The sequence below is a fragment of the Megascapheus bottae genome, chromosome 1 (assembly GCF_031878675.1).
Source record: "Megascapheus bottae isolate mThoBot1 chromosome 1, mThoBot2.hap1, whole genome shotgun sequence".
In the NCBI taxonomy this organism is placed as follows: Eukaryota; Metazoa; Chordata; class Mammalia; order Rodentia; family Geomyidae; genus Megascapheus; species Megascapheus bottae.
Window position 1 is genome coordinate 17,807,335 of NC_143509.1, and position 25,040 is coordinate 17,832,374.

Consider the following 25,040-nt stretch of genomic DNA (forward strand, 5'->3'; position numbering starts at 1 on the left):
GAGGGAGGTTTTTTACTTCCTCATGGAATATCAGATTTTCTGGGGCAAAATGTTTCTGCCTAATGGAAGTGGTCACATCTAGCACGAAAAGTCAAAGATGGGTCTGTTTGGTCTCAAATGAGGACACCTGAGCGTGCAGCAATTCAAGTGTTCATGGAGAGATGCTAGACTCCTGGCTGGAAAAAGCTCCACACAGCTCCTCTTGCCTATGTGCTAGCAGATCATTTATTGAACAAAGGGAAGGAAATATACTCTGTACCTACTGACTCCAGGCCACCCAAGTGCACATTCCTGAATTTCTTTTCTTTTTGAGTGAGAATACAGGCATCAAATTTGGATTTATTCTAAAATTCTGCTAATTCTAAAATTCCACAGCAGGGAAAAATGTATTGAAATTAAAAGGGATGTTCAAAACATCATAGGGCACTGTTTTAATACAGGTTTTTAAATCCTATAGATTTTTCTATTTGATGGAGAATTTTGTCTTCCTGGTTAATGGTGTTGAAGTGTTTTTCTTCCGTTTTAGTTTTTTTAGGACAGGGTCTCATTAGCTGGCCCAGCCTGTTCTCTCACTCTTCATCCTCTTGCCACAGCCTCCTGAGTGCTATTATAGGCATGAGCCACCGTGCCTGGCTCTGTTTTCATTGCTTTGCCTAGTTGAAGTATAATTGTTTTCTGCGTGTTGCAATGTAATTATGTTTCTCTGAGGAGATGGTAACTTTCAATATTAAGAAAATAATTTAAGGATGTAAAATCTATGTTTGTTTTTAGCCTAGATATCTAAATTTTAATTTATATGTTTTTCCCATAAAGGGAATAGATGGGAAGTGCCTAAATAGACCAAAAAGAAAAGAATCAACAGGGCTTTATTATGGGCCTAATCTAAATTTAAATTGCAGAAGTGCATCTTTCCTATTTAAAGTACCACCACACGGGGGCTTATACAGCATGTTAATACCTTTAGAACTAAAAGTGCTATTAAGAAACAAGCAGGTAAGACATTTTAAGCGAAAGGTCGAGTAGAATATTCTCCTAGAAAGGGTGGTGGGGATGGGAAATGAAAAGGAAATGAAGACGTCTGTGTGATATATTATCAGTGCACCAAAGCACTTTGGAAAGAGCTGAATGTAGATCTATGTACGTGTGTACCTATGCACATGTATATACAATCCTGGTTAACTAATCACCGAGTCACAAACAGCTGGAATCCAACATGGATACACCCACACCCCAGATTCGCCAGGCTGCATTGCTTATTTATATTCTCTTTACCGAGGGCACCATTGAAACCCTGATGCAGGCAGCACTGGGCTGCCCTGTGCTCTCACAGCAGCCTCAGAACCACTGAGCTCTCTGAGCTGGAAAGTAATTGGACAGAATTGCTTGGTTTCAAAGGAAAGCCGGGCTCAGAGGATGGCGGTGCAGAGCAGGCAGGGCCGTTCCGGGAAGGAGGGTGCAGGCCTGGCCCCGCCACAGCCGAGAGGCTGCCAGTCACTGCATGTTTGTTTTTTTGTGTTCGGTTTGGTCCCTTTGCCTTCTCGTGGTGCTGCAGGAAAGCATTGACACTGGCTCATCTGAGCCCTGCTGTGCCTCTCGCCCCATTATTTGACTGTTTTAATGTACACTGAGAAGCCCAGTTTAAAAAAATATGCAAAACAAAACAAACCTGGGCCAGTCTTCATCCGAGGCTCACACCTGCAACACTAGATACTCAGGAGGCTGAGATCTGAGGATCATGGTTCAGAGCCAGCCCAGGCAGGCCGCACAACTCTTATTCCCAGTTAACCACCAAAAAGCCAGAAGTGATGCTGTGGCTCAAGTGGTACAGTACTAGCCTTGAACAAAAAAACTCAGGGACAGTGCCCAGGTCCTGAATTCAAACCCCAGGACCAGCACACACAAGTAAAATTGACTTGTAAATGTTCACGGGTTTTCTGGGTATCAGAATATCTTCATTGAAAAGATGAAATTTTCATAGAAGCAAAAAAAAAAAAAAAAAAAAAAAAAACAAAAAGGATTGAACAAGTGGTTAAAAACCTAACGCTGGGCTGACGGATTGCAGGGCAAGGAGAGGCTGAAGGGCAGGTTGAAGTTGAGGTTTCTGACCAGTGATTTCCCAGCAGTGTGGCCTCTTTTCTCAGTCAGTGGCTGATAATGATCATTTAAAAGCCTTAGCTCACTTGGGTAATTGGCCTCACCATTCAGAACATGGCTGACAGGAAACCAGAGCCCTTGAATTTCAGACAGGGGATTGGGAAGTGGCACTTCCAGCCTTGGGATCTTAGTGGCCACAAGCACATTTGCTGAAGGATGGACAGCATTAGCAGCTGGGCCTGTCTTCTGCCTGGACAGGGCTCATTTTCATTTGAAGAGGGGATAGCCTGCAAGCAGGACTTGGGGCACCTCTCTACAGGGTGAATGTCCACAACTGTTATCCCCCTGTTTGCACATCAACAACAGAACCTTCCAGCGGCCCCTTCTGTGCACTGTGTGAAGGTGATACTGGGTTCCCTCTCATCTGTCAGAGCTCTGCCACCCTGCCTAGAAGTCTGATCTGAAATAAAAAGACAATGGCTCACAATGATTGATCCCCTCTCCCACCCCAAGTTTTAAAGCAGTGCTTCTAAAATTTGATCTGAGAGAGGGAAAGGGGGAACTAGAGTTTAGATTTTTTGCTTTTGGAACCAGTCTTGGGGTCTGAACTCAGGGCCTAGGCACTGTCCCTGATCTCTCTTGTTTAAGGCTATTTCCCTACCACTTGAGCCACAGCTCCACTTCCAACCTGTTTTGATAGTTAATTGGAGGTAAGAGCCCCACAGATCTGTCAAGACACACACACACACACACACACACACACACACACACACACACACACACACACCAGTTTGTTCTACTTGGCTGCTACAGTCAGCTGTGTATACGCTTCAAAGCTAACACATAGGTCTGCTCTGGTTGACCCCAGGACAGCCTTTTGGGAAAGCTTTAAGGCAAAGCCCCAGGGTCCTGCAGATCCTGGAGGCCAGAACAGCAAAACTTTAGGACTTGAAAATGGCTTTTCCTCAGTGGCAGCAAAGCTGCCGTGACTGAACTGATTTTTGCACCCCAGTTCATGCTTCTTAAGCCACTTCGTGAATTGTGATCTCTTACCTGGGTTAATCCTAATCCATTTAACAACCAGTAGCCAGTAGCCACCATGAGTGAAGTGACAAAACCTCGGAAAGCTCCTGCCTCAATAAGATACATAAAGCTATAAGCTTAGGCCAGTGGCTCATGACTGTAATCCCTGCATGAGGGTGAGAAGAGGAAGATGGTGGCTTGGAGCCAGATAGGAAAATTCACCAGACCCCTTCTTAATCCAGAGCTGGGTAAGTGGTGCCCTCTTCATGTCAGTCTACATGAGAGGCTGAGATGGGAGGCCTGCAGCGGCAGGCCAGTGTGGTAAAGAGACTGCCTGGCATCAGAGGGGAGCAGGGTGTGGTGGTGCCAGCCTGCCATCCTGCAAGGATGGGAAGCCCAAAAGCAGGTGCATCGGGGTCTTGCAGGGCTAGAGCAGGAAGCAGGACCCTCACTCCATGAACAAACAGCCACAACAGGAAGGGAACATCAGTACTAGACAGAGCTAGAGGTGCCGCTCGGAAGTAGGGTACCAGCCACAAGCCTCCAAGCTATTAACAGGCACGATGGCGTACACACCTATAATCCAGCACTCAGGAGTCAGATTGGAATAGTATCAAGAGAAAATTCAATAAATAAGAATCTTTCCCCGTGGGACCTCATGCTTGCATTTGGCTTTCTTGCTTATGGCTGATACTCTACCGCTAGAGCCATGCCTCCAGCCCCTGTCTCAGTTCTTATAGAAGCTGGCTAAATAATAACGAATGTTTATTGCTGGACTACTTTTCCTCTCTCTAAAAATAAAATAATACATTCAGGAGGCTCAGATCTGAAGATCATGGTTCAGAGCCAGTCCAGGCAGAAAAAGCCAGAAGTGTTGCTGTAGTTTAAGTGATGGACCTCTAGCCTCGAGCACCAAAAGGCTCAGGGACAGCACCCAAGTCCTGAGTTCAAGCCCTATTACCAGCAAAAAAATAAAATGCAACGGAGAATAATCTTCTACAGAGGTTGCTGAGGGGATAAGGATGTGGAGAGAGCACCTGACACTCCACAGTCCCTCAGCAGGCTGGAGGCTCATGCCAGGTGCTTACCTGCCATGGAAAACAACGATATTTCTCTCATTACAACTAATCTCCTCTGCAAGACATAAGCTACACGGGGCCCTCAAAGTACAGCATTTGCATTAAGCCTAAAGCCCCAGCCTTGGGCAGGGGTGGGGGGCAGGAATCTTCCTGTCCCAGGAAGCACTGGGTGGCAGTCAGCATTGGCACACAGCCCCAGGGGCACTACCTCCAGATAGTGAATACACAACAGCAATAATAAGCATAACCCACAGCTCATGAGGCGTAGCCTGTCTCCTCTGAACAATGGGAGCTCACCCCCTGGGAGCTGAGGCAGGGTGCCGTGAGCAGGACTGAGAGGATTCGGATTTGGAGCAGGGTTGCGCTACCAAAAGCTATGATAGGCACCCTTATGCTGCAAATGATTATTTTTTTTTGAAGAAGGTATGGAGACAGATGATAAGTACACACGGTGCACTTCTGAGCAGACATTCGCATGGCATGCCAGGTGCTTATGTTGAGTGGCATTTGTGATTTTAGAATTCTTCTTCCCAGTGTAACAATTGCTCAAGAATCCATACTGGGGAGCCAGGAGTGTGGCCTAGTGGTAGTGCTTATCTAGCATGCACAAAGACCAGGGTTCTTTTTCTTGGTACCACGTACATAGAAAAAGTTTGAAGTGTTGCTGTGCCTCAAGTGGTAGAGCTCTAGCCTTGAGGAAAAAGCCCAAGGACAGTGCTCAGGCCCTGTGTTCAAGCACCAGGACTGGTACAAAAAAAAAAAAAAATCCATACTGGCCCGTGTTGCAGTGAGTTTGCAGAGATAGAAGCGTGCTAGAGAGGGAGCGGTGGTACAACGTAGACTTTGAATGCTTCTGTAGCTCTATTTTCCTGCAAACATTTTTGGAAATAATAGCGGGTTTTCTTTTTTTAACCATATGGCCACAGTGAATGTGCATGCGTGTGTGTGTGTGTGTGTGTGTGTGTGTGTGTGTGTGTGTATGCACGCACTCCCCTGTGCGTGCACTTCTGTCTGCTTCTTGCATGCAAACTTTCTCCAGCAACAGCCCTTCTCTCACTGTACATAAAGCCGTAAACAAGCCCAGAAAGCGTGGGAAAACAGGGAAGGGAGTGACAGAAAAGAACAGGGGCCTTTGTGACACAGCACCACTGGCTGGATTTTACAGAAAAGTTGATGGATCTTTTTCTCTTGCCTATATTAATAGAACAAAGCACGGACTTGGACAGAGGGTACGAAATCCATTTCCTTGCAGGCTGGGCCTCCTCCCGCAAGGTGAAACTTTTACAAATATTTTCAAGACAGGATCAGATATGGGTAAGGGGGGCGGGGAGGAGGAGGGAGACAGCAAACATCTGTCCTCCCCATCGGCCCTTCGATCCTGTTGCGGTTTCATCCCATCTTGGGAAGCTGCAAGGTTTCACATCTATTTTTATCCCACACAATCCACCCTGTTTAGAATAAGACGGTTTCCTTTGCAGAGCCCCAGTACACTGGCCTGCCTGGCCTGGAAGTTCAGTCAGCTGACTCAAGTCCGGGCCTCTCTTCTCCTTTATTGGGAACAGAAAAGGTGCTGTGGAGTGGAATGTGGGGAAGGTGACAGCAGATGGTAGGAAGGCTGGCTTCTCTACACTCAGCTCAGAGCAGGCAGCTGCCCAGTGCCAGAGACAGAAACTAGGGAGGCCGCCCAGGGCGGTGTTTGTGGGCCAAAGGGGGCAAGGACGCCACAGCAGGACAGACACCGAGCTGGAGCTCCAGTCAGCATGAGCAGTCACCAGGCCACCGGGCAAGTGGCTCTGCGGCTGGTCAAGATTCAGGGGAGGCAATTCTTACCTGGAATTTGACAGAGTTAAATAATGAATTGTGACAGTGATGGGATGGATGATGTCATCGGCCAAGAATCCCCCTTGGATGTGGAGGGGAATTATAAAAAGGTAAGGGAGGGCACTTTTTATTTATCAACAGTTGGATTGTGTGTGTGTGTGTGTGTGTGTGTGTGTGTGTGTGTGTGTGTGTGTGTGTGTGTGTGTTCCTAACTGGGAATGCCTTTGTGGAGTAGCCAAATTCCACCCTCTGATCATTTGGTCAGGAAACCTAATACAAGGAATTAAGGCATAAAGCTAGATGGGCTCTTTGTGTTTTGGTTTTTTTCTTCTAGTTTATGGGAATTAACATATGATGGCAGCAATACAAATTGTTATTCTGAATCTGAAGACATCTATAATACATCTCATTGAGTGGCAGGCCATATATATGTATATATATGAATATGGAAATAATTTGTTAAATTATTCAGATATTGAGAGGTCAACTGAAATAATACTGGAATGGTTAGCCTAGGGCTCAAAGTTTGACCTCGTTTAATGATTGGAAAAGAAATGCAAAGTTTTACAAAGAAGTTTGGGGATTTTTTAAAAAGTTGCTTCAAATATCTGCTAATTCTCTGCCTGCCTTTTCTTTTGACTAAGTGAGCTTACTTTGGGATGGTTTTATGTGGTAACTGTCTAGTAATCAGGGATCTAACTAAAAATAGCTTTAGTTCCATGGCTGAGGCCAGGAGATGAGACTACAAGTATAGGCTTGCCTGTCCCCAGAATACTAAACACAGGTTGTCCTTCTTCCCCTCCTGTTATTTTGCCCAAAGCCAAGCAGGGTTCACAGCAGGGTGATGTGGAGATGGAAATCTCATTCACTGTGGGTAGAGGTGGAGGGCCCCCGCTGCCCTCCAAGGCAGCTGTCTGCCAGTGCTCCAACAGTAACACTTGTGCTGGAGTTTTCCTTTCATCAGTCACCATTAGCTGGCTTTCGTCCCCAGTGCAAACTATAGGAAGTTCTGTAGATACCTTAAATAGAGTCAAATGCAAATATTTATATCATATATATGTACGTGTAGGAACGTGATTGTATGTGATTCCTGGAGTTCTGTTCATTTATGTTTTACCTCCAGAAAGTACCTTCCTAGTGGCGCCCACACTAACCTGTGATTTCCCCAAGAGGGGACTGAGTGTCAGGGTGATAGGTGCAGAGTCCTGAAATGGTGGTTCCTCCCGCAGGGAGAGGGTGTGGGAAAGGCGCACGGGCTCCTCTGCCACCAGTCAGATGGCTGACCCAGCCCTGCAGAGCAGCTGTGCGATGCTCATATTTCCTCTGCTCTCAGTACCAAAGAAGTCACCCCAGTTTTCTTCACCAACCCATTTTTCAGACAGTAAGGTGTCAGCCCGCTCATCCTGAGGCATGATGGGAGACAAACCAAGTTACATCACAACTGCTCACCTATTCAGGATAGAGGCTTGTGGTGGAGTGAACCCTGATTTCAGGGGAAATCAGGAATAATTGAGTCATGCTAAGCCTGCAACCTGAGACACTGCTGACCAGAGACACCCAAATGTAGGTCACAGGGAACCTTAAAGCACCAACCACACACAGACTTGTGTTTGTAACCGTTCTCTAACAAAGGGAGAAGCCAGAATCCCAGCAGGTTAGAACAAAAGCCACTGGGTGAAACTCCTAGATGTCTGGAAAGTTCTGGGATGGTTTGTTCCCTTGTCAACCACCTTTCTTAGATAAGTGCTTTCAGCCCTCCATCCATAATGGTAGCTGTGAGGAAGAATTCATGATGCGGACTAAGAATTACTACGCCATTCGGAGCCTCCAGTGACATGGCGGTGTAAGCTTCTTCTTTTTACAAACACATGACGAAAATAGTTGCCTCATACAAAAACCATTTACCTAATTAGACACTTCCTGTACTAAGCTTTTTCCTCTAATACTTTAAAAAATTAGATGCCATTTATACAAAGCCCTGTTGGGCCCCCATGGCCCAGGCCTGTAATCCCAGCTACTCAGGAGGCCAAAATCTGAGGAAGCCAGCCCAGGCAGAAAAGTCCCTGAGACTCGGATCTCCAGTTAACCACCAAAAAGTCAGAAATGGAGCTGTGGCACAATACTAGCCTTGAGAAAAGCAAAAAGAAACCCACCAGCACAAAAATAAAGAGTCCTAGTCTAGTCCTAGATCCATCAGTAATAGTATGGGAGCCCATGCTTCTAATGTACATGTATTTGATTCCGAAATTACACTCAATTTCCATATGTGTACATACACACACACACACACACACACACACACACACACACACACTATACCAAAATAAAACATTTATAAATACAGATAGAAGTTCTATCTCCTGTGTTACCCTCTTCTCACCTGGAGTTGGAGGGTCAAAAGCAATTGGCAAATTGGTATCCCCAGGTGTGATAGAATTCCCTGAGCCAGTTCTAATAAAAACCACACATGTGTTGGGATTGTTTAACAGGATTGTTTAAAAGTCAGACAAACAGCCTTCAGGGGAAAGGTCACTTTGCAATGACTAAAATTAGATTCCACCAGGGCAGAGGAAGGAAAAGATTATGCATCGTCCTTTTCCTTGGGGAAGATCCGGCTAGTAAGGAATATGTTTCATTAAAGACTTCTGGTTTATTCAGTCATGAGAGTGAACCTGCCTCACCACAGAGGCATGGGAGTATTTAGGGAGATGGTCGCAGGGCTGGGGCCTGGAGGAGGAGGTACTCAGTTCTCGACTGCCCTGCCGTCCTAGGAGAAGCTTCTGATGCTCCAGTAAAGAACTACCCAGAAAGCCAAGTTCAAGATGCAGGCGGCCCTCAGCGTAGGAGCCAGGCTCTCCCTTCATCACCCCCACTGTCATTCTCCAAGGGGCCTCGTGCTTCTGGCAGGGTACTCCAGGCCATTATCCCAGAAACCCTGCATCTTCCCTCAGGGTTTCCAGTCCAGGTGGGGAGACACAGATAAGCAGGTGCACTGCATATGGACAGACTGTGGGAGTGTCCGTCCAGTGAGCCAGTGTGGGCATCCAGTGTCTGTACCTTACGTTGCCTGGGGTTGGAAATATGCGAATGACAATAATGGAGCGAGTAAAAGAAATGCTTGATTGATCAATTGGCCGATTGACTGATTTTTGTCCATCATGGGGCTTGAACTCTCTGGACCTGGGCCCTGAGCCTGAGCTATTCAGCTCAAGGCTAGCCTTCTATCCCCTTTTCACATAGCACCACTTCCAGTGTTCTGGTGTTTAATTGGAGATTCACAGACTTTCCCAGGCTGGCTTTGAACCATGATCCTCAAATCTAAGCCTCCTGAATAGCTAGGATTACAGGTGTGAGCCACCGGCATCTGGCTGAAATGTTTAATATAAAATATGGTGCACAGCCTAAGACTGGATCCAGTTTTGTCCCAGAGCCAACCAGAGAGGCCATTTGGATCTTCTGTTCCCACGTGAGGGACCAGCATGCACAGTGGGAGTGGAGCAGCCCCAGGATCCAGCCAGCCTGCCTGCCTGGCTGTGTGCCACAGGGTGCCAGTTCTCCTGCCATGAGTGCATCCAATTACGGTGAAAGATTAGAGAAGGACTCCGAGAAAAAATTAAAAGGCTGGAAGGAACAATATTTAAAATGCAGCCACAGCTGCGCCTCATGTTTTTTTTAAAAGGTGAGTGGAAATGACTGCTCAAGATAAACTGCAATAAACAGGAATCAGAACGCCAGCTGCCACCACAGACAAGCACTGGGCCCTCCCCACACAATTACCAGGAAAAGCAGCCGCCGACCTCCGTTAACCCTCCCGTCTTCTGCAGAGCCGGGTTCTGTGATGGGAACCCAAGCCCAGCCACCTGGGGGAAAACTGTGCCCACTCTCTACAGCAGGATGCTTTGTTCAAAGGGAAGGCTGGGTCTGGTGCATCTCCAGTGGAAGCATCTGACAATGGGTTCCTGGTCCTATCATGCCACCCTATCTCCATTAGCCAGCACGGTCGGGGAAGGGTGATCTCAGACAACAAGGGGTCCCAGTTAAAACCAAGCACATGGTTAGGGTTATTCTTGCTCTTTACACACACCTGCACATGTGTGAAGCAGACATCCCTCCCACATCACACCACCCTTCCCAGCTTCTCCTCCCGCCTCTTCTTTCCCTCTGTTAGCAGACCCCACAGTCCTCCTGCGCTCTCATTTTTGCATTTACTTGTGGCTGATTTTTCTGTTAATGAAGACATAATTCACCTACATAGAACTCAGCATTTTAATGTTTATGCCTTAGCCGCCCGTGATCTGCATGCCTGTAATCCCAGCACTCCGGAAGCAGAAAAAGGAAGGTTGCAGGTTGGCGGCCAGCCTGGGCTCTATGATGGGGTTGTATCTTATTCATGCATTTGTATAAACCGCCACATAATCCCAGCATATTGTGTCACTCCCCCAAAAGAAACTCCGTGCTCTTTAGCAGTCACTCCCAAATCTTCCTCCCCATTAGCCTCTGACAGCTATGAATTTACTTGCTGGCTCTTTATTTCTTCTTTTCCTTTTTCCTCCTCTCCACACCACCATTCCCACCCTTTCCTCTTCCTCTTAACCACCAACTGCCATTACGTAAGGCACCTCTGTGCCAGATACTGTGCCCAGCACTTTCTATATAATATTCCATTAAATCATGAAAACAGCTGATAAGATAGGTATGACTCATTTCTGCTGAGAAGGAAAGTGTGGTGGTCAGAGTTTTGGTAGCTGACATCGGTGTCATGGTTGCAGACACCCCTGGGGCCTCGGCTCTGATCTCCCACCCACACCATCATGGCCATCCGTGCCTATGTCTAGCTGAGTCCGCCGTGGCATGGGTTGGGACCCTGGCGTCCTGTCGGTTGTCGTGCTTTCCTAACCAGACAGAGAATGTTTGGGGCCGTTGTGTCCTGACAGCAATGCCACCAGCAGCCAGGAGCTCACTGGCTTCTAAAATGTCACCTATTAAAAATAGCTGCCGGATCACACCGCCCCATCTCACTAAGAAGGCTGCATGACAGTTGAGACTAGAGGAGAGCTTGGGAGGCCCCCAGCAGTTTGTTTAGGGGTGCCACTGAGAAAACCAGAAAACCATTTTGTTTCCTGCCTCGGGCCTTTAGGATTGAATGCTGAAAGCATGTCTCCTTGCAGTGGCGTTGCAGGTTCTCTGTCTGCACGCTCAGTCCTTCCCAGGGCCTACTGAGCTTTGACCCTCTGTGCTTGGCCCATCCTGGTATTTGGGGCTTCACAACAATCCCTGGCTTGCTGGCTTCATTCAGCACCGTGAGGAGGATCTCTCTGTGACACAGATGGGAACAAATGTCTCCATCCTCCCAGCATTCCCGGTGGAGCTGCTCAGCGCCCCAGAGCCCTGCCTCTGGCCGTCCACCGAGGACGTGGGTCTCTGAATCCAGCCCTCTTATGATACTGGTCCTGGAATTTCAGGATGTGTCAGGAAGCCAGGGTGGAGTGTTTAGTGTAAGTGTCTGAGTAGGAAATAACAATCGAACAGAAGGAAAAGAAGCTGGGAGTGATAGCTTACACCCTAATCATAGCTACTCAGAAGGCTGACATTAAGATTGGAAACCAGCCCATATACAAAGTTCAAGAGAACCATCTCAATAGTAAAGCCTGGGTGTAGTGGTACAGGTCTGTCACCTCCAGCTATGGTGGCACACTGAGGTCAGAATGCTCGTAGTCCAGGCTGGGGTGAGGTGGAGGGTGGAGGGAGAGAAAGCCTAGGTGTGTATGTGTGGGGGGGGAGGGTCAAAATAACTTAAACATGAAGACCTGGGGAATGGCCTAGCAATTACAGAGCCCTAAGTTCAAATCTAGTACTACTACCTCAGCTCCCCAACTGCGTCCCCAGAGGATACCACTAATGGAGATGATGGCAGATTGGCAGGTATTGCTAGGCATTGGACTGGCTGAGATGCAAGTATCATTACTTTCTGGATAGAGAGGCCAGACTGCTTTTCATGCCATCCATCTGGCTCCAGAGAAGAGCCGTGCCCTGAGCAAGGGGGTTGTGCTTGAACCAGCACAGGGGCAGCATCTGGGGACGTGACACTCATGCCATTCTTTCCACCCCAGCCCTCTCCCAGCGCTTGGCATGCATGATCCAGTTCAACCACTGACCTGAAGAAATGTGCCAGTGGTCAAGATTTGAATCTGATCCAAGTGCACTGTGCATGTGTGTGCATAATTTATGCTAATTATGAAAAGGACAAACTGCCAGCCAGTAGTGTTGAAAATAGCTATTAGATGGGTGAGGTTTTGTTTTTGCTAACCCTGGGGCTTGAACTCAGAGCCTGGGTGCCATCCCTGCATTCTTGCTCAAGGCTAGTGCTCTATCTCTTGAGCCATAGTACCACTTCTGGCTTTTTTGAGTAGTTACTAGAGATAAGCATCTCACAGGCTTTTCCTGCCCTGGCTGACTCTGAGCCTCAATTTTCAGATCTTAGCCTCCTGAGTAGCTAAGATTGCAGGTGTGAGCCACCAGCACTCACCTTCTTAGATGTTTTTATGTAATTGTTCGGTTATTGTAATTCTTTACATACAAACGTACATAATAGCTCAATTTTTTTACCCTTGGAAGGAACAAAAAAGAAATATGTGACAGAATCCATCTGTGTGTGTGTGTGTGTGTGTGTGTGTGTGTGTGTGTGTGTGTGTGTGTGTATGCATGCATGGGTGTGGGTGTTGGTGTGTGCTTGCATGTGTGTATGCCTGTGTGTGCATGCATGGGGTGTGGGGGGGTTGGCACCCACCTGGAGTCCTTCACATCCTGACCTCATCTGGGCCTGGGACCGGTGATTACTGGCTTCAGGGATGACGCAACCACCATCCTTAGGAAGCTCTTACTCACCAGCGACTCATCTCCCTTCCCACCATTGGTGAAAGCAAAGCCATCCTTTGGGACACTGGTTCTAGGACTCAGCGTGGCCACCAAACGCTGTGGAGGGTTCCGTACCCATGGAAGGTGGCTCAGGGTTTGCGTGGAACTCTACACTTCCGCCGTCTCTGCGCTGCTTGAATGGGAAGCTATGTATGTAATTAGTATGTTGCATGTTTATTTGGCAGTGGCAGTGTGGCTGTGTGTCTGTGTTGAGTAGGACACATCTGAAGATTTTCAGTCCACCCTTGGTTAAACCCAGGGTCCTGGGGCCCTGCATACACAGGGCCCACAGTGATGCCTTAGTATAGAAATTGTCCAGGGCCAGTGAGGCCTGAGGCCTCTGCAAGGCCCACCTGTGGCACCAGGCCCTTCCTCTGATCCTGGTATCTCTGGGCACCATCCTGTTGAGTGACTCACCAACAGCCTGGGCCTGAGGAGCCCAGTCCCCGTGCAAAAGAGGATGCTAGGAGCAGTCTAGCATTATAAAACAGAAACATCCAATATGTTTGTTTCAAGTCCATTTCCGTTCCCATGGTGATCAGGGACGAGGAGGAAGCAAACAGCTGCGGAGGAGGGACACTCCATCTGGGAAAGCCGTGGACAGCAACAGGGCAATGGGGAGACATCAACCTTTCTTCCATCCTGGGTCCTATCCAGCCCTGCTCGGAATATTACAGCTGCTTTTATTCCCTGGCACTGCCCTGCACCCATCCACCAGGCACAGGTTCTCCAGGCAGAGGGGGCGAGGATGCCTTCCTCGTAGCCTTCTGGCTTCCTCTGTGGTGACACCATGGTGTGGGAGTGAGGAGGAGGAGGTTGCTATTGGTACAGCTCTGGTGGCTTCAGGTCCGTGTGGAGGACGGCATTTCCCACAGGGTGAGCCTGAGAAGGACACAGTCAGTGCAATGAGGTTTGGAGTGCAGAAAATACCCAGTCATCTTCCACTTAAAACTTTCCATGCACGGGGGTGGCCTCTGCTTCAGAGACGCCTTGGATGCTGCCTGTGAGGAGAACTGGACCAGACACAGGAGGACAGAACCAGGGAGGGGATGCAGGAAGACAAAGGAAGACGGAGTGGGAGGGGGTAGAAACACATTGGATAATCAGCATCTTCCCTCCCAAAGCACTTCCGTTTGTGTTTCCTTTCTTAAATGCCTCTCTCTTCTTACCACGTTCTGAGGGCTGCAGTTGGCTGGTGGACCCCTGGGAAAGGAGCCATTTTGTGTCCCTTGGGTAGTGTTTTGTGGCATCATCATCACTGTGAGCCTGATCTTTTCTGGCAGAGGGCTGTCAGTAGGAAACTCAGGGATGGACATGGACAGACTTGCCTGGGGAGGAGTAAGGACTCGTTTCCACGAGCATTTTTACCCTCTCTTTGGTTAATGGCTCTTCTGTCTCTTACTGACGAGCTGGTATTCCTTAGAGGCTCTTCAGCTTTCTGTCAGCAACATCAAGTTTGGATGTTTTAATTTTCTTTTATGAAGGTCTTTCCCCAGGCAGTTTAGCAGTGGATAGAGCTCCATGGGCCATGAGTGCATTGAGACAGTATTGTTTCGTCAGCTCCTCTCTTTTCCCAGTGTCTAGTTTTTCCTCACCTTATAACATCTTTGATTCTGGGGCTTTCACAGATATAATTGTCCCATGGGCTAGTGCTCTACCACTCTTATTACAGCTCCACTTCTGGTTTTCTGATGGTTAATTGGAGATAAGAGTCTCACAGACTTTCCTGCCTTGGCTGGCTTTGAACTGCAGTCCTCAGATCTCAGCCCCTTCAGTAGCTAGTATTGCATGTGTGAGCTTCCAGTACCTGGCCAATTGTTGGACTTTTCAGAGAATAACCTCTGTTTTACTCACAACCTGAATCATAGTTAGTTGAAGCATCAGGAGACACATTTGTTCTGAAAGTTCATTTGAGCCTTGGAGATGGAGACTGGCTTCAGTGGAATCGCTCTGGCTCTGATTGGCTATGGTGGGTGTGGTTGCCAACCAAAGGGAAAAGGCCAGCTAAGAGAACTAGATCACTCAGCCAAGAGAAACAGATCACTCACTCCTCTCACATTCTGTCTCCTTTGTGGTATCCACCACTTCCATTAACCAGAACTCCTTTCTCTTAATACAGAAAAGCAGAAATACATCTAACAGTAGGCTAGCCTTCCTCCTGCACTTACCAGCTAAAAATCCAAAACAACAAATACCTTTACTATACATAATTTTTAGCTCTCAGATCTTGGTTTTAAAAAGAAAGAAAAGGAGGAGTAAAAAGAAACAACACTAGGAGTAAGTAATTCAGAGAGAAGGAAGTAACCAGAACAGTAACCAGAGACATGTAAATATTTACTTGCACTGAGAAATCAAAGACATAGAAATCAAGATGTCTACTTTATGCCTATAAAATTGAAAATATCCATGTGTTGAAAATTTCCTGTGTTGGCTGGTGGGCTTGTGAACTAGCATGGCTAGCAGTGTGACATGTGGCAAGAACGCCAACAAAGGCTCACACCAATCTGAGTCCACAGATCCCCTCCCAAGAAACCCACCTCCACGGAGCCATCAGACATGTGGGATTTATGAAAAGATGATATTTTTAATTTAGCACTACCAAATGGTTAGCTTTTCAGGGAAACTATCAGAGATAAAGTGGTGTGCCTTGAAAGAATGAGAAGTAATGTAAGGAAAGTTCTAAGAATATGAGTACAATCTCAACTTTGCAAAATGGAGAAGAATGCACACATGAGCTAGAGAGAAAAGGAGGGAGGGAGGGAAGGACGGAAACTTAAGCTGCAGCAGGTGGCTCACACTTGTGTTCCTAGCTACTCAAGAGGATAAGTTCTGAAGGATCAAGATTTAAAGCTAGCCTGGGTGGAGGAGTTCCTGAGATTCCATCTCCAATTAACCAGTAGAAAGCTGGGCTGGAGGTGTGGCTCACATGGTAGAGGACTAGACTCAAACTAAAAGAGTGAGCCCGAATTCAAGCCCTAATATCGCTAAATACACACACACACACACACACACACACACACACACACACACACACACAGAAAATATATCAAAATGTTGAGCCGCAATCTCTCTGTAATTGCTGAGATTACCAGTGACATTTATGTTATTTTCCTCTCATGGCTGGCGCTCTCTCCCTTGAGCCACACCTATTACCTCCCTACTCAGCTTTTTGTTGATTAATAAAACATGAGTCTCTTGAATTTGTCTGCCTGGTCTGGCTTCAAACCTTGATCCTCAGATCTCAGCCTGCTCTGCTTGAATCTTGGCTTCTGCCTGACGGTTTTCTGATTTGGTAAAGACACCGAGTGAAAATCTTAATCCACTGTGATGTGGATTAAAATGTAAATGGACTGTGGAACCAGATGTGGAGGCGTGCCTCTCTGTGGCTGGCATTCCTTCACCGGCCAAGCTGGAGTTGCCAACTGAAGGGTGCCCTGGCTTCCTCTGTAACCAGGGCCCTGTGCTGTGGCAGCCTGGTCAGCAGAGCAATCAGAATGGCATCTGTACAACTCTCTGTGAACTCAGTCTGTCACTGACACACACCAGGCTACTGGAGGGGGCCTGATCCCCGGTCCATGTGCAGACCGACCTCTCTGTGTAGACAGACATCATTGCACAAGTTCAAGGTGTGTTCCTGGAGTTTTGATGCTTGTGATGATTAAAGTGTCAGAGAAAAAAAGAATTTACTAACACTAGATATCTGTCCTGAGAGCCCATATTTATTTGATGGACTGGGGTTTTGAACTCAGTGCTTGCACTTAGGCAGGCAGTCGACCTCTTGGGCTATGCCTTTTTGCTCTGGTTATTTTGGAGATAAGGTCTTGTGTTTTGCCTACCCTGGCCTGGACTGCAGTCCTCCTGTTCACACCTCCTTAGTAGCTGGGATGACAAGCATGCCTCACCATGCCTCGCTGGGTAGTGGAGATGGCACCATAAGACCCTTTCGCCTGGGCTGGCGTTGAACCACAGCCGCCCTGATCGCTCCTTCCTGAGCGCTGGGACTGCAGATGTGAGTCTCTGGCGCCCAACCCTGGCATGTGTGTTATTTAAACACTGCAGGATAGTGTTGTCCCGGTGACTGTGGAGCTGTTGAAATGAGGCCAGATTGATTGAAGAACTGAATTTTTAATTAATTAGTTAATTAACGATTGGATTTAAATGCGCATGGCCACATGTGACGCATAGCTGTCATACAAGACAGAGCAGCCCTCGCCTGCAGTCCTTCCCCCAGTGGCACAGGTCTGCTTTCTGACACAGCAGTCTCCAAAAGTGGCTCCCACAGGGACAAAAATGCAGCAGCCACCCAGCCACAGGTCTGGGATCATTCTATCATTTACCCTCATTTCTCTACCTCCTTGCTCAGAGCACAAACAGGACTCTCCACGCCTCTGTGATATTACAAAACACAAACCCTAGTCTTAGCCTCCACCCAGAAGCTCTTAATGCATAGGGGGGTTGGAGGGGCGGGGAAACTTGTTTTATTTTTAACTAAGATAATCATTTCTAATCTTCTCCCCTGTTGTTTAAAGGGTTTAAAAGTTCAGCATGGTGAGTTTTTATAGAGCTTTTAATGGGACTCTGAGTATTATAAACTTACCCAAATGATCACTGTAGCATCGTTTATTTTCCAAGCCCTTTTGCTTGTCATGCTGATCTGATTTTTCTTCAAGATACGAGGCAGATGGGACCTGAGACATACCAGATGGAACCAAAGACATTGGTTTCAGGGTCCCTTACATCCTAAGCTTGGTAAGAGGAGGCTAAGTCCTGAGCAGATGCCGCAGCTCCTGGCCAGGCTGGAAGCGGGATACAGGCAGGCATGGCATCCGTCCTGTGCTGGACTCTGTTCCAGACCTTGCTATGGCATCTGCAGCTCACAGAAACCTGCACATGTGGCCAGATGTCTGTGATTGTGCTATGCCTGCCTCACTTACAGCTGCTTCTTTTTTTTTTTATTTTCTTGAAATTTTAGGCACAGAAAAATGAGAGAGAGTCTATCAGACAGAAGTTGGCCCTCGGAAGCTTCTTTGATGACGGCCCAGGAATTTATACCAGCTGTAGCAAAAGTGGGAAACCCAGCCTCTCCTCCCGGTGAGTGTTCCTTAGAGTTGGTTCTCTGATCCATATGTGCATTCGCTACCCGACTGTCTGACAGAACCATTCTTTGAGTTCTGGAGTGGCTGCGTCCCCACAGTGCCACCATTTTTAGGTTTCAGAGCTCCCTTGTTGGTTTATTTGATGGCTCATCACCACAAACGATGAAGCTGCTTGAGCTCAGACTTTACCATGTCACTTTTCTTTAGGCATAATACTGATTTGTCAGACTGAGAGGGGAACAAGGTCCACTCCAAAGCAAGCTGGTGCTTGGTACGTGTGGTTCAGGTTGCCCTTGAGCCGTCCCCCCACACACCAGTACTAGCAAGAAGTTTCTGACTGCGTGGTTTCGTGCTTGTTCCTCCCCTCCGCCAGCTCTGCAGGGAGCTTTGCGGCATCCTCCTTGACAAGTTCAGGCTATCTCCACTCCTTCGTCGCAATTTATTTTACCATGTTACTGGTCGTTTGCATAGCTTTCGATTTCAAAGAAAGTACAGTAAGATGATGAGGTCAACTAGCAAACAGGACTACAGGCCAGAGTTTTCAGCCTTCACTGTGCTCTCAACTCATGGAGGATTTTGCTGAAAGGAAGGCTCTGAGTCCATCAGACTCTCAGATTCTGTAAGCCAGGGTCCATGCTGCCAGTTCCACAGGCTGCACCAGTGTGTGAGTGGTATGCGGTGTCTGTGTGTGTCTCCTTGGCTGCTGCTTCTGATATTTACCTGCCTTTCTCTAAATAAAAATCTTATCCGTTTTTATTTTAAATAATCATCTATTGACTATCAAGCAAGTATTCTTCTCTCCCATTCTCTCTTTGTGATATCATGATATTTAAACTCAAATAACTAGTATTTATGTGACTAAAATAATGGTATTATTTTGTATCAGTACTGGGGCTTAAAGTCAGGGTCTTGAATTGCTTACCTTTTGGGCTCAAAGCTAAGCATCCTACCACTTGAGCCACAACTCCATCTCTGGCTTTTGGCTGGTTAATTGAAGATTAACATCTCATGGTCTTTTCTGCCCAGGCTGGCTGTGAGAACCAGGAATCAGATCTCAACCTCCCGGGTGGCAGGGGTTACAGGAGTGAGCTACCAGTGTTAGCCTAGTTTTAAAATAATATATTGCTTTTATTAAATCATACAGAGCACGGTGGTTCTTGGGCAAGCTTGATGTTTGTCATAAAAGTAGAATGGCCTCTGTTTTCCTTTGCCAGTCCTTGTATTTGACTGCTTTGTATTGTTGCACTAAATGTAAACGCTAATTTGTTTTCTTTTCTCATGGTAGGAATGGGGTTGTTTGCACCTTTTTGAGCTTGTACACAATGTGGCTTACAAACGCTTTTTGTCCATGTGACCTGTGTGTCATGCCAGGATTCTCTGATGTGTGGTCTGTTATGAAATGTCTCTTGAAGTCTTATGTCCTTGCATTCTTCTCTTTGTGTTTCTCCTGGTGATTTATCAAAGTTTCTTTGTTTTTCGGTTTTGGTTTTTAGTATTACAAATACTTTCTACCAGGTTATAACTTGGTATTTACTTTCTTCCTATGGATGTTATAAGCAACCATAGATCTTGATTTTAATATAGTTAATTCTATCAAATTTTTCTTAACTCGGCACTGCCTGTAATTGCGTGCTAGAAATTCTGTGAAGCCGAGATCCAGGGCTATCCACTATGTTTCCACCAGCCAGGAAAAAAGTCTGTCATCCATCAGCAGCTTTAATACTTGGTATTAAATTCTCTTTAAAGTCTTCTCATTGCTGCTGACATAGTCTAGAAATATAATCTTTTCCCCTGTAGACAGCCATTTTATTGTGTTTACTGGGCAATCTTTTATCCACTGTCTGACATACTACTATTGCAGATGTTACATGTTGATGGGAATATGTTCTATTTCGTTCATTATTATTTCTATTCCCAAACTATTAACTATAACCTCCTCTCTTAACAGAAAGGAGTGACTCAGGTCATGTATTAAATAAGCCGTGCTGTATTGTGGGCAGCCACATCTCTCCCCTTACTTTTTGCTTCACAAAGGAAATGAATACTTATAGTACAAAGACAAAATACTACCTTGCCTTTTAATTCTCCATATAATTTTAAGCCACAAGACCAAGAGCAGCAAAAATTATGTTTAGTACAGTTTCTCTCCTTGCTGCTAGAACAGAAAAGCACCTAACTTTGCAAATCCAGCCCCTTTCTTATTTCTTCTCTCAGAGTTCTCCTATAATTTATAATCAAGTTCTCTGTTCACTCCCAAATAATCTTTAGGATTTTTAAACCCTCGTACTATCTACAGATAGGAGCAGCTTCCCTTATTCATTCATAGTGCTCATGCCCCTGGCTTCTTGGGCTCATCTTTTACATTCAATGGAATGCTTTTCTATTCCCTCAATTAGGATGATATTTTATGTTTTATGAGAGTAATGTTTCCTTCTATTAATCATTTTCAAAAATTCTATCACATGCCTTTATGTCAGGATGACTTTTATCATTTTATTCTACTAGTATTACTCTGCCTTGTTAAAAGAATTAATGAATTACATTTATAAATTTTCAAATACTGAGCCATCCTTGCATACTTACTATATATCCATATGGTTGAGAGGGATTACCTTTTTTTAGACTCTTGAATTTTATTTATAGTATCTTTCTTAGTAGTACTACATTTGCATTCATGATTGGCATAATTCTGTCATATTCTTGTGATATTTTTATCTCAGTATTAACATTCTACTGCTTAAAAATGGATCAGGAGGGACTGGGAGTTTGGCCTAGTGGTAAAGTGCTTGCCTAGCATGCACGAAGACCCAGGTTCGATTCCTCAGTCCCACATACATAGAAAAAAGCCAGACGTGGTGCCATGGCTCAAGTGGTAGAGCTCTGGCCTTGAGAAAGCCCAAGGACAGTGCTCACGCCCTAAGCTAAAGCCCAGGACTAGCACAAAAAAAATGGATCAGGAACTATGCCATCTTTCCTATGATCCAAAATAGGCCTCATAATGCTGGAATGGTCTGTTAATATAAAGGTTGATAGGACTTACCTGTATTTTCCCATGCTGTTCACTTTGTGTGTTTTCATTAACAATTGCTGAAATGGTTATGAGATTGTGTCTGCTTTTTTATTTCTTATTAAATCTGTTCAGGACTCTATATAAATAGCTACATATGGACCATGGAAAAATTTCTCAGCCATAAAGAAAAATGAAATTGGGTCATTCATTTGCAAGAAAATGGGTAGAATTGAACTTCGTTGTATTAAGTGAGATATAGCCAAGTTTAAAAAGCCAAATGTCATAGATATTTGTAGAGTATAGACTTAAGATGATGATGGTGGTGATGATGATTTTGATGATGGTGGTGGCAGTTTTATATATATATGTATATATATATATACACACACATAAACATATGTGTATATATGAAAGATTATCTAGATGGGGACCAATGGGTGAGGATACTATTCCAATATATATATATGTATATATAAATATATATTTATATGGTATATAGTACATATGTATATAGTGTACTATGTGTGTATACTATACTGTATACTGCATAATATAGTATATAGTACATATGCTATGTACTATATATGTATATACATATCTGTGAATACAGCACAATGAAGCCCACCAAATACTATTTGAAAAAGCGAGGAGGAAGGAGAAATGAGAGCAGGGTACATTCATGGAAATGTCACTGTAAAACCTCTTCATAATACAACTGTGTGCTCGCTTGATAAATAGAGACTCCATCTGGAAAGCAAAGCAGTCCTCAGAGTGAGATTCCAGAAGGCCTCTACCCACATCTCCCTCCCTGTCTCTTCCCACACCACCCCCCCCACTCCGTGCCTTTCTCCACCCCCTCCCTAGAAGCCCTTGAATCTCACCTGAATTTCAAGCAGAGCAGAATTTGCAAGTCTGTGTGTCATCTCCCTTCTTTGCAGACACTGAGACGCAAACACATGCATGGCCCACAGTGCTACACGCAGAACAGACTGCATGGTTGGCCAGCCATAAGGAAGATTATTTCTATCCTGTCCTTTGCCGTGTTTTCCCCTCCACATTCTGGGATGGGAATGGATGGAATCGTCTGGATTGCAGTTCACAGAGAGACTAAGCAGCACTGCTTTATCCTTGTCAGTCTGCATAGGTTGCCAGCAACAGTGTGGAAAACCTTCCACCCCTTAGAATTGTTTTTAATTTTCCAAGGAGTTACAATCCCTGAGATGCTTCACTGAGGCAGAAGTGCCTTGGCTCTTACTTAAGGGACATGTTTCAGGGGGGCTCCAGGCCGGGAACTCACCAAGGTGGCACTCCAGAATTCTCCAGAGTATATGTATTGAGTTAGATAAATAATTAGAGCCAAGTAAGCGTTGTGTGAATCTAAAGAGCTCAATAGTCAATTTAAAATGAAGCTGGGTGCTTAAAAGTCAATTGGCCAAGTGATGGACTAAATGATAGGTGAGCTATTTTTTTAAGGCAGAGCCTTGCTGAACTGAGTGAATTTCCACCAGAAACTATAGCATGCTGTTTATGCTTTTTAAAGGATGTACATCTCTCTGTGTGGGTCCCAGAAGGCTGGTGGTAGGGTTGTACCCGAAGGTTCAAGTCCTGCCCATTTGTCCTCTGGGTTCCAGCCCTGTTGGACAATTCCACACAGTGCTCTCCTAAAACATTTTTTTTAAGTGACAAGCCGTTAAATATAAGTTGGGTTTGCTGTAATCTCATAAAGATATTTTGTGTTTAATGCTACAGCAAAAAAAGTTGATATTGCTTCATAACTCAACTAATTAAATTTATACTGAGATTTCATTTTTTTTCAGTATTTGCTAAGCCATCCTGTAATCTTCCTTCTCAAACTGAGGCTGAATAATCTTTTTTATTTTTCTCTTTGAAAATGTTAGACTGAAAAGAATTCAGTCCTTGAAGAGGAAAAAAGAAAAATGGGTTGCTTTTTTTTTTTAGTTATTTGGTTTTGGAATACTGGTGCTAAGAAATATTCAGTTTAGCTATATTCTTGGAAAGAGAAATATTTGTCCCTCCCTTGCCCTCTCCTTTTCCCTCCCATTTCCCTCTTCCCCTCTTTTTCTCTCTCCCTGACCCTCCCCCTCCCACTTACCTTCCTCCCATCCCTCTCCCTTTCTCTTTCTTACTTGAACAAGTCTTGTTATGTAGCCCAGGCTGGTCTTGAACCCACAATCCTCTTTCATCATCCTACCATGTGTGAAACAGAGATATGCATTACCACACCCAGCAGTTCTTTTATTACTACTATAATACTTTTCCATAAAATGTCTTCATTGGCCAAATTATCAGTTAGCCCTCTATTTCACATCCCAGTTTTATAGTTTAATGTTATATTTAGAGAATAGGAGCTGCTCTCGCTGCTATGAGAGCATGAAGCAGAATGGTTCTTAGTGCCAGACATCTAGGAAATCTGTTATTTAGACATTACAACCTACTCTGACATTATGGAGAACATTTTCATGCCCCTCCCTCTCTTCCTAACCTTACCCCAAGATAAATTTGATTTGCATACATAAGTATAAACAGAGACTGAGCCTTGCTCATAGAGCTTGCATTGAACGCCATGGTGGAGACGAGGGACCCTCCAGCACCGTGAGCGTTATGAAGAAGCACAGCTTTGAAGCGGTGGGCTTGAATAATGACCAGTTTCCTTCTCAACCCACCGAGCTCCCTCACACCAAAGCCCATTTCTTTCTTAGCCTTGTACTGGATCGGTGAGTAGGAGAAATAAGACCAAGAGCAGACTCCAGACTCCTCCTGTGATGGGACAGGAAGTCCCAAGTAGGGGCCACCATAGCCCAGGAAGTTGTTTTTGCGGTTGGAAAACACAGAATCTAGATAGATTCACAGAGGCTTTGTGATTGAGACCAAGAATCTGTATACAGGTCAAACCAGCATCATTTTGCCAAGAATGTGAATCACCCTTCTGTCTTTAATACGAATCGTTTTTTGCATAATTTCCTGGAAGAAATAAATGGAATGGCAGGGAAAGAGGTTGACCTGTCTCGATGCAATGAGATTCAATGTTTGTCACATCTTTCTTGGAATAATAGAGACCCAGGAAAGCAACCTGTTTGTCTCATGCAATGTTTCTTTAACACTAAATTAATCTCCTGCATGTGAACTAAAAATTCATTTAGAAAACTCTCAGTATCAGTAGTTCCAAAATTGTAATTCACGATTTTTTATGCTTTTTGAAGTCACTGGGTAATAAACCGAAAACTTGCCTTTATTATGCAATTCCAAAGGCGAGGAGAGGTTTAAAAGGGATCTTTGGAGGAGGACCAAGATTAAAATGGCAACACAAATTCAATTATGTGAGCAATTCTTCCCTTTCACCAATCTGAAAGAAAAGCAAATCGGTATTTGTGAAATTTTCTTTGTCTAATAAAAATAGCCTGGTTTTACAGTATCGCCAATGACCGCAGTTTAATTAGGTGCAATTAATTTTGTGTATGCTGCATTTGACATCTTGCTGGAGGCATAGCCAGCTGTACCCTGTCTTATGAATTTTTTTTATTGTCACCAATGAGAATTCAATTGCCTGAGCCATTGCAAAAAAGAGTGGGAAGCAGGGAGGGGGAAAGAAGGCCACGGGGCTACATTTTGTACTTAAAAATGGCTCCACGGACAGCCGAGTGTTGATTAAAAGAGGCTGGCAGGGTGGTTGTTCACAGGCCGTGGTCCTGACCAGTCCCGAGACCTGGCTTTGCCCTGCAGCCTGCAGGGCCCTTCCCCGCCACACACCCGGGCCTGTGGAGGATTCACCAGCTCTTCCCATGGCTCACACCCATCCAGGGCGCTTCTGCTGGGGATGGGATCTTCCACGGTGCCTGGGGCTGGGACAGCGGCCCTACTCACAGTGTCAAGTGGGTCGTGGGCCCAAAGTTTTGAAAGAAATCGAGCGGTATCATTGAAAATGCCATGGCCTCCGCATGCTTGCAAGCTGCATGGAAGCTCATCACAGATCATCCCTGCGCC

At 45.5% G+C, this 25,040-nt stretch overlaps 1 protein-coding gene across 5 annotated transcripts in view; it reads left to right on the forward strand.

Moving 5' to 3' along the window:
* Positions 1-25,040, forward strand: part of Schip1 (schwannomin interacting protein 1) — a 306,497-nt gene that overhangs the window by 263,137 nt on the left and 18,320 nt on the right. For 3 of the 5 annotated variants that reach the window (XM_090338256.1, XM_090338264.1, XM_090338281.1), the window contains one exon: positions 17,905-18,023. In XM_090338256.1, coding sequence (XP_090194382.1) covers positions 17,905-18,023 — 119 coding nt within the window. Of the gene's footprint in view, positions 1-5,774; positions 6,128-17,904; positions 18,028-25,040 lie in introns of those variants that run through there. The other 2 variants (XM_090338272.1, XM_090338289.1) reach the window with 2 other exon arrangements.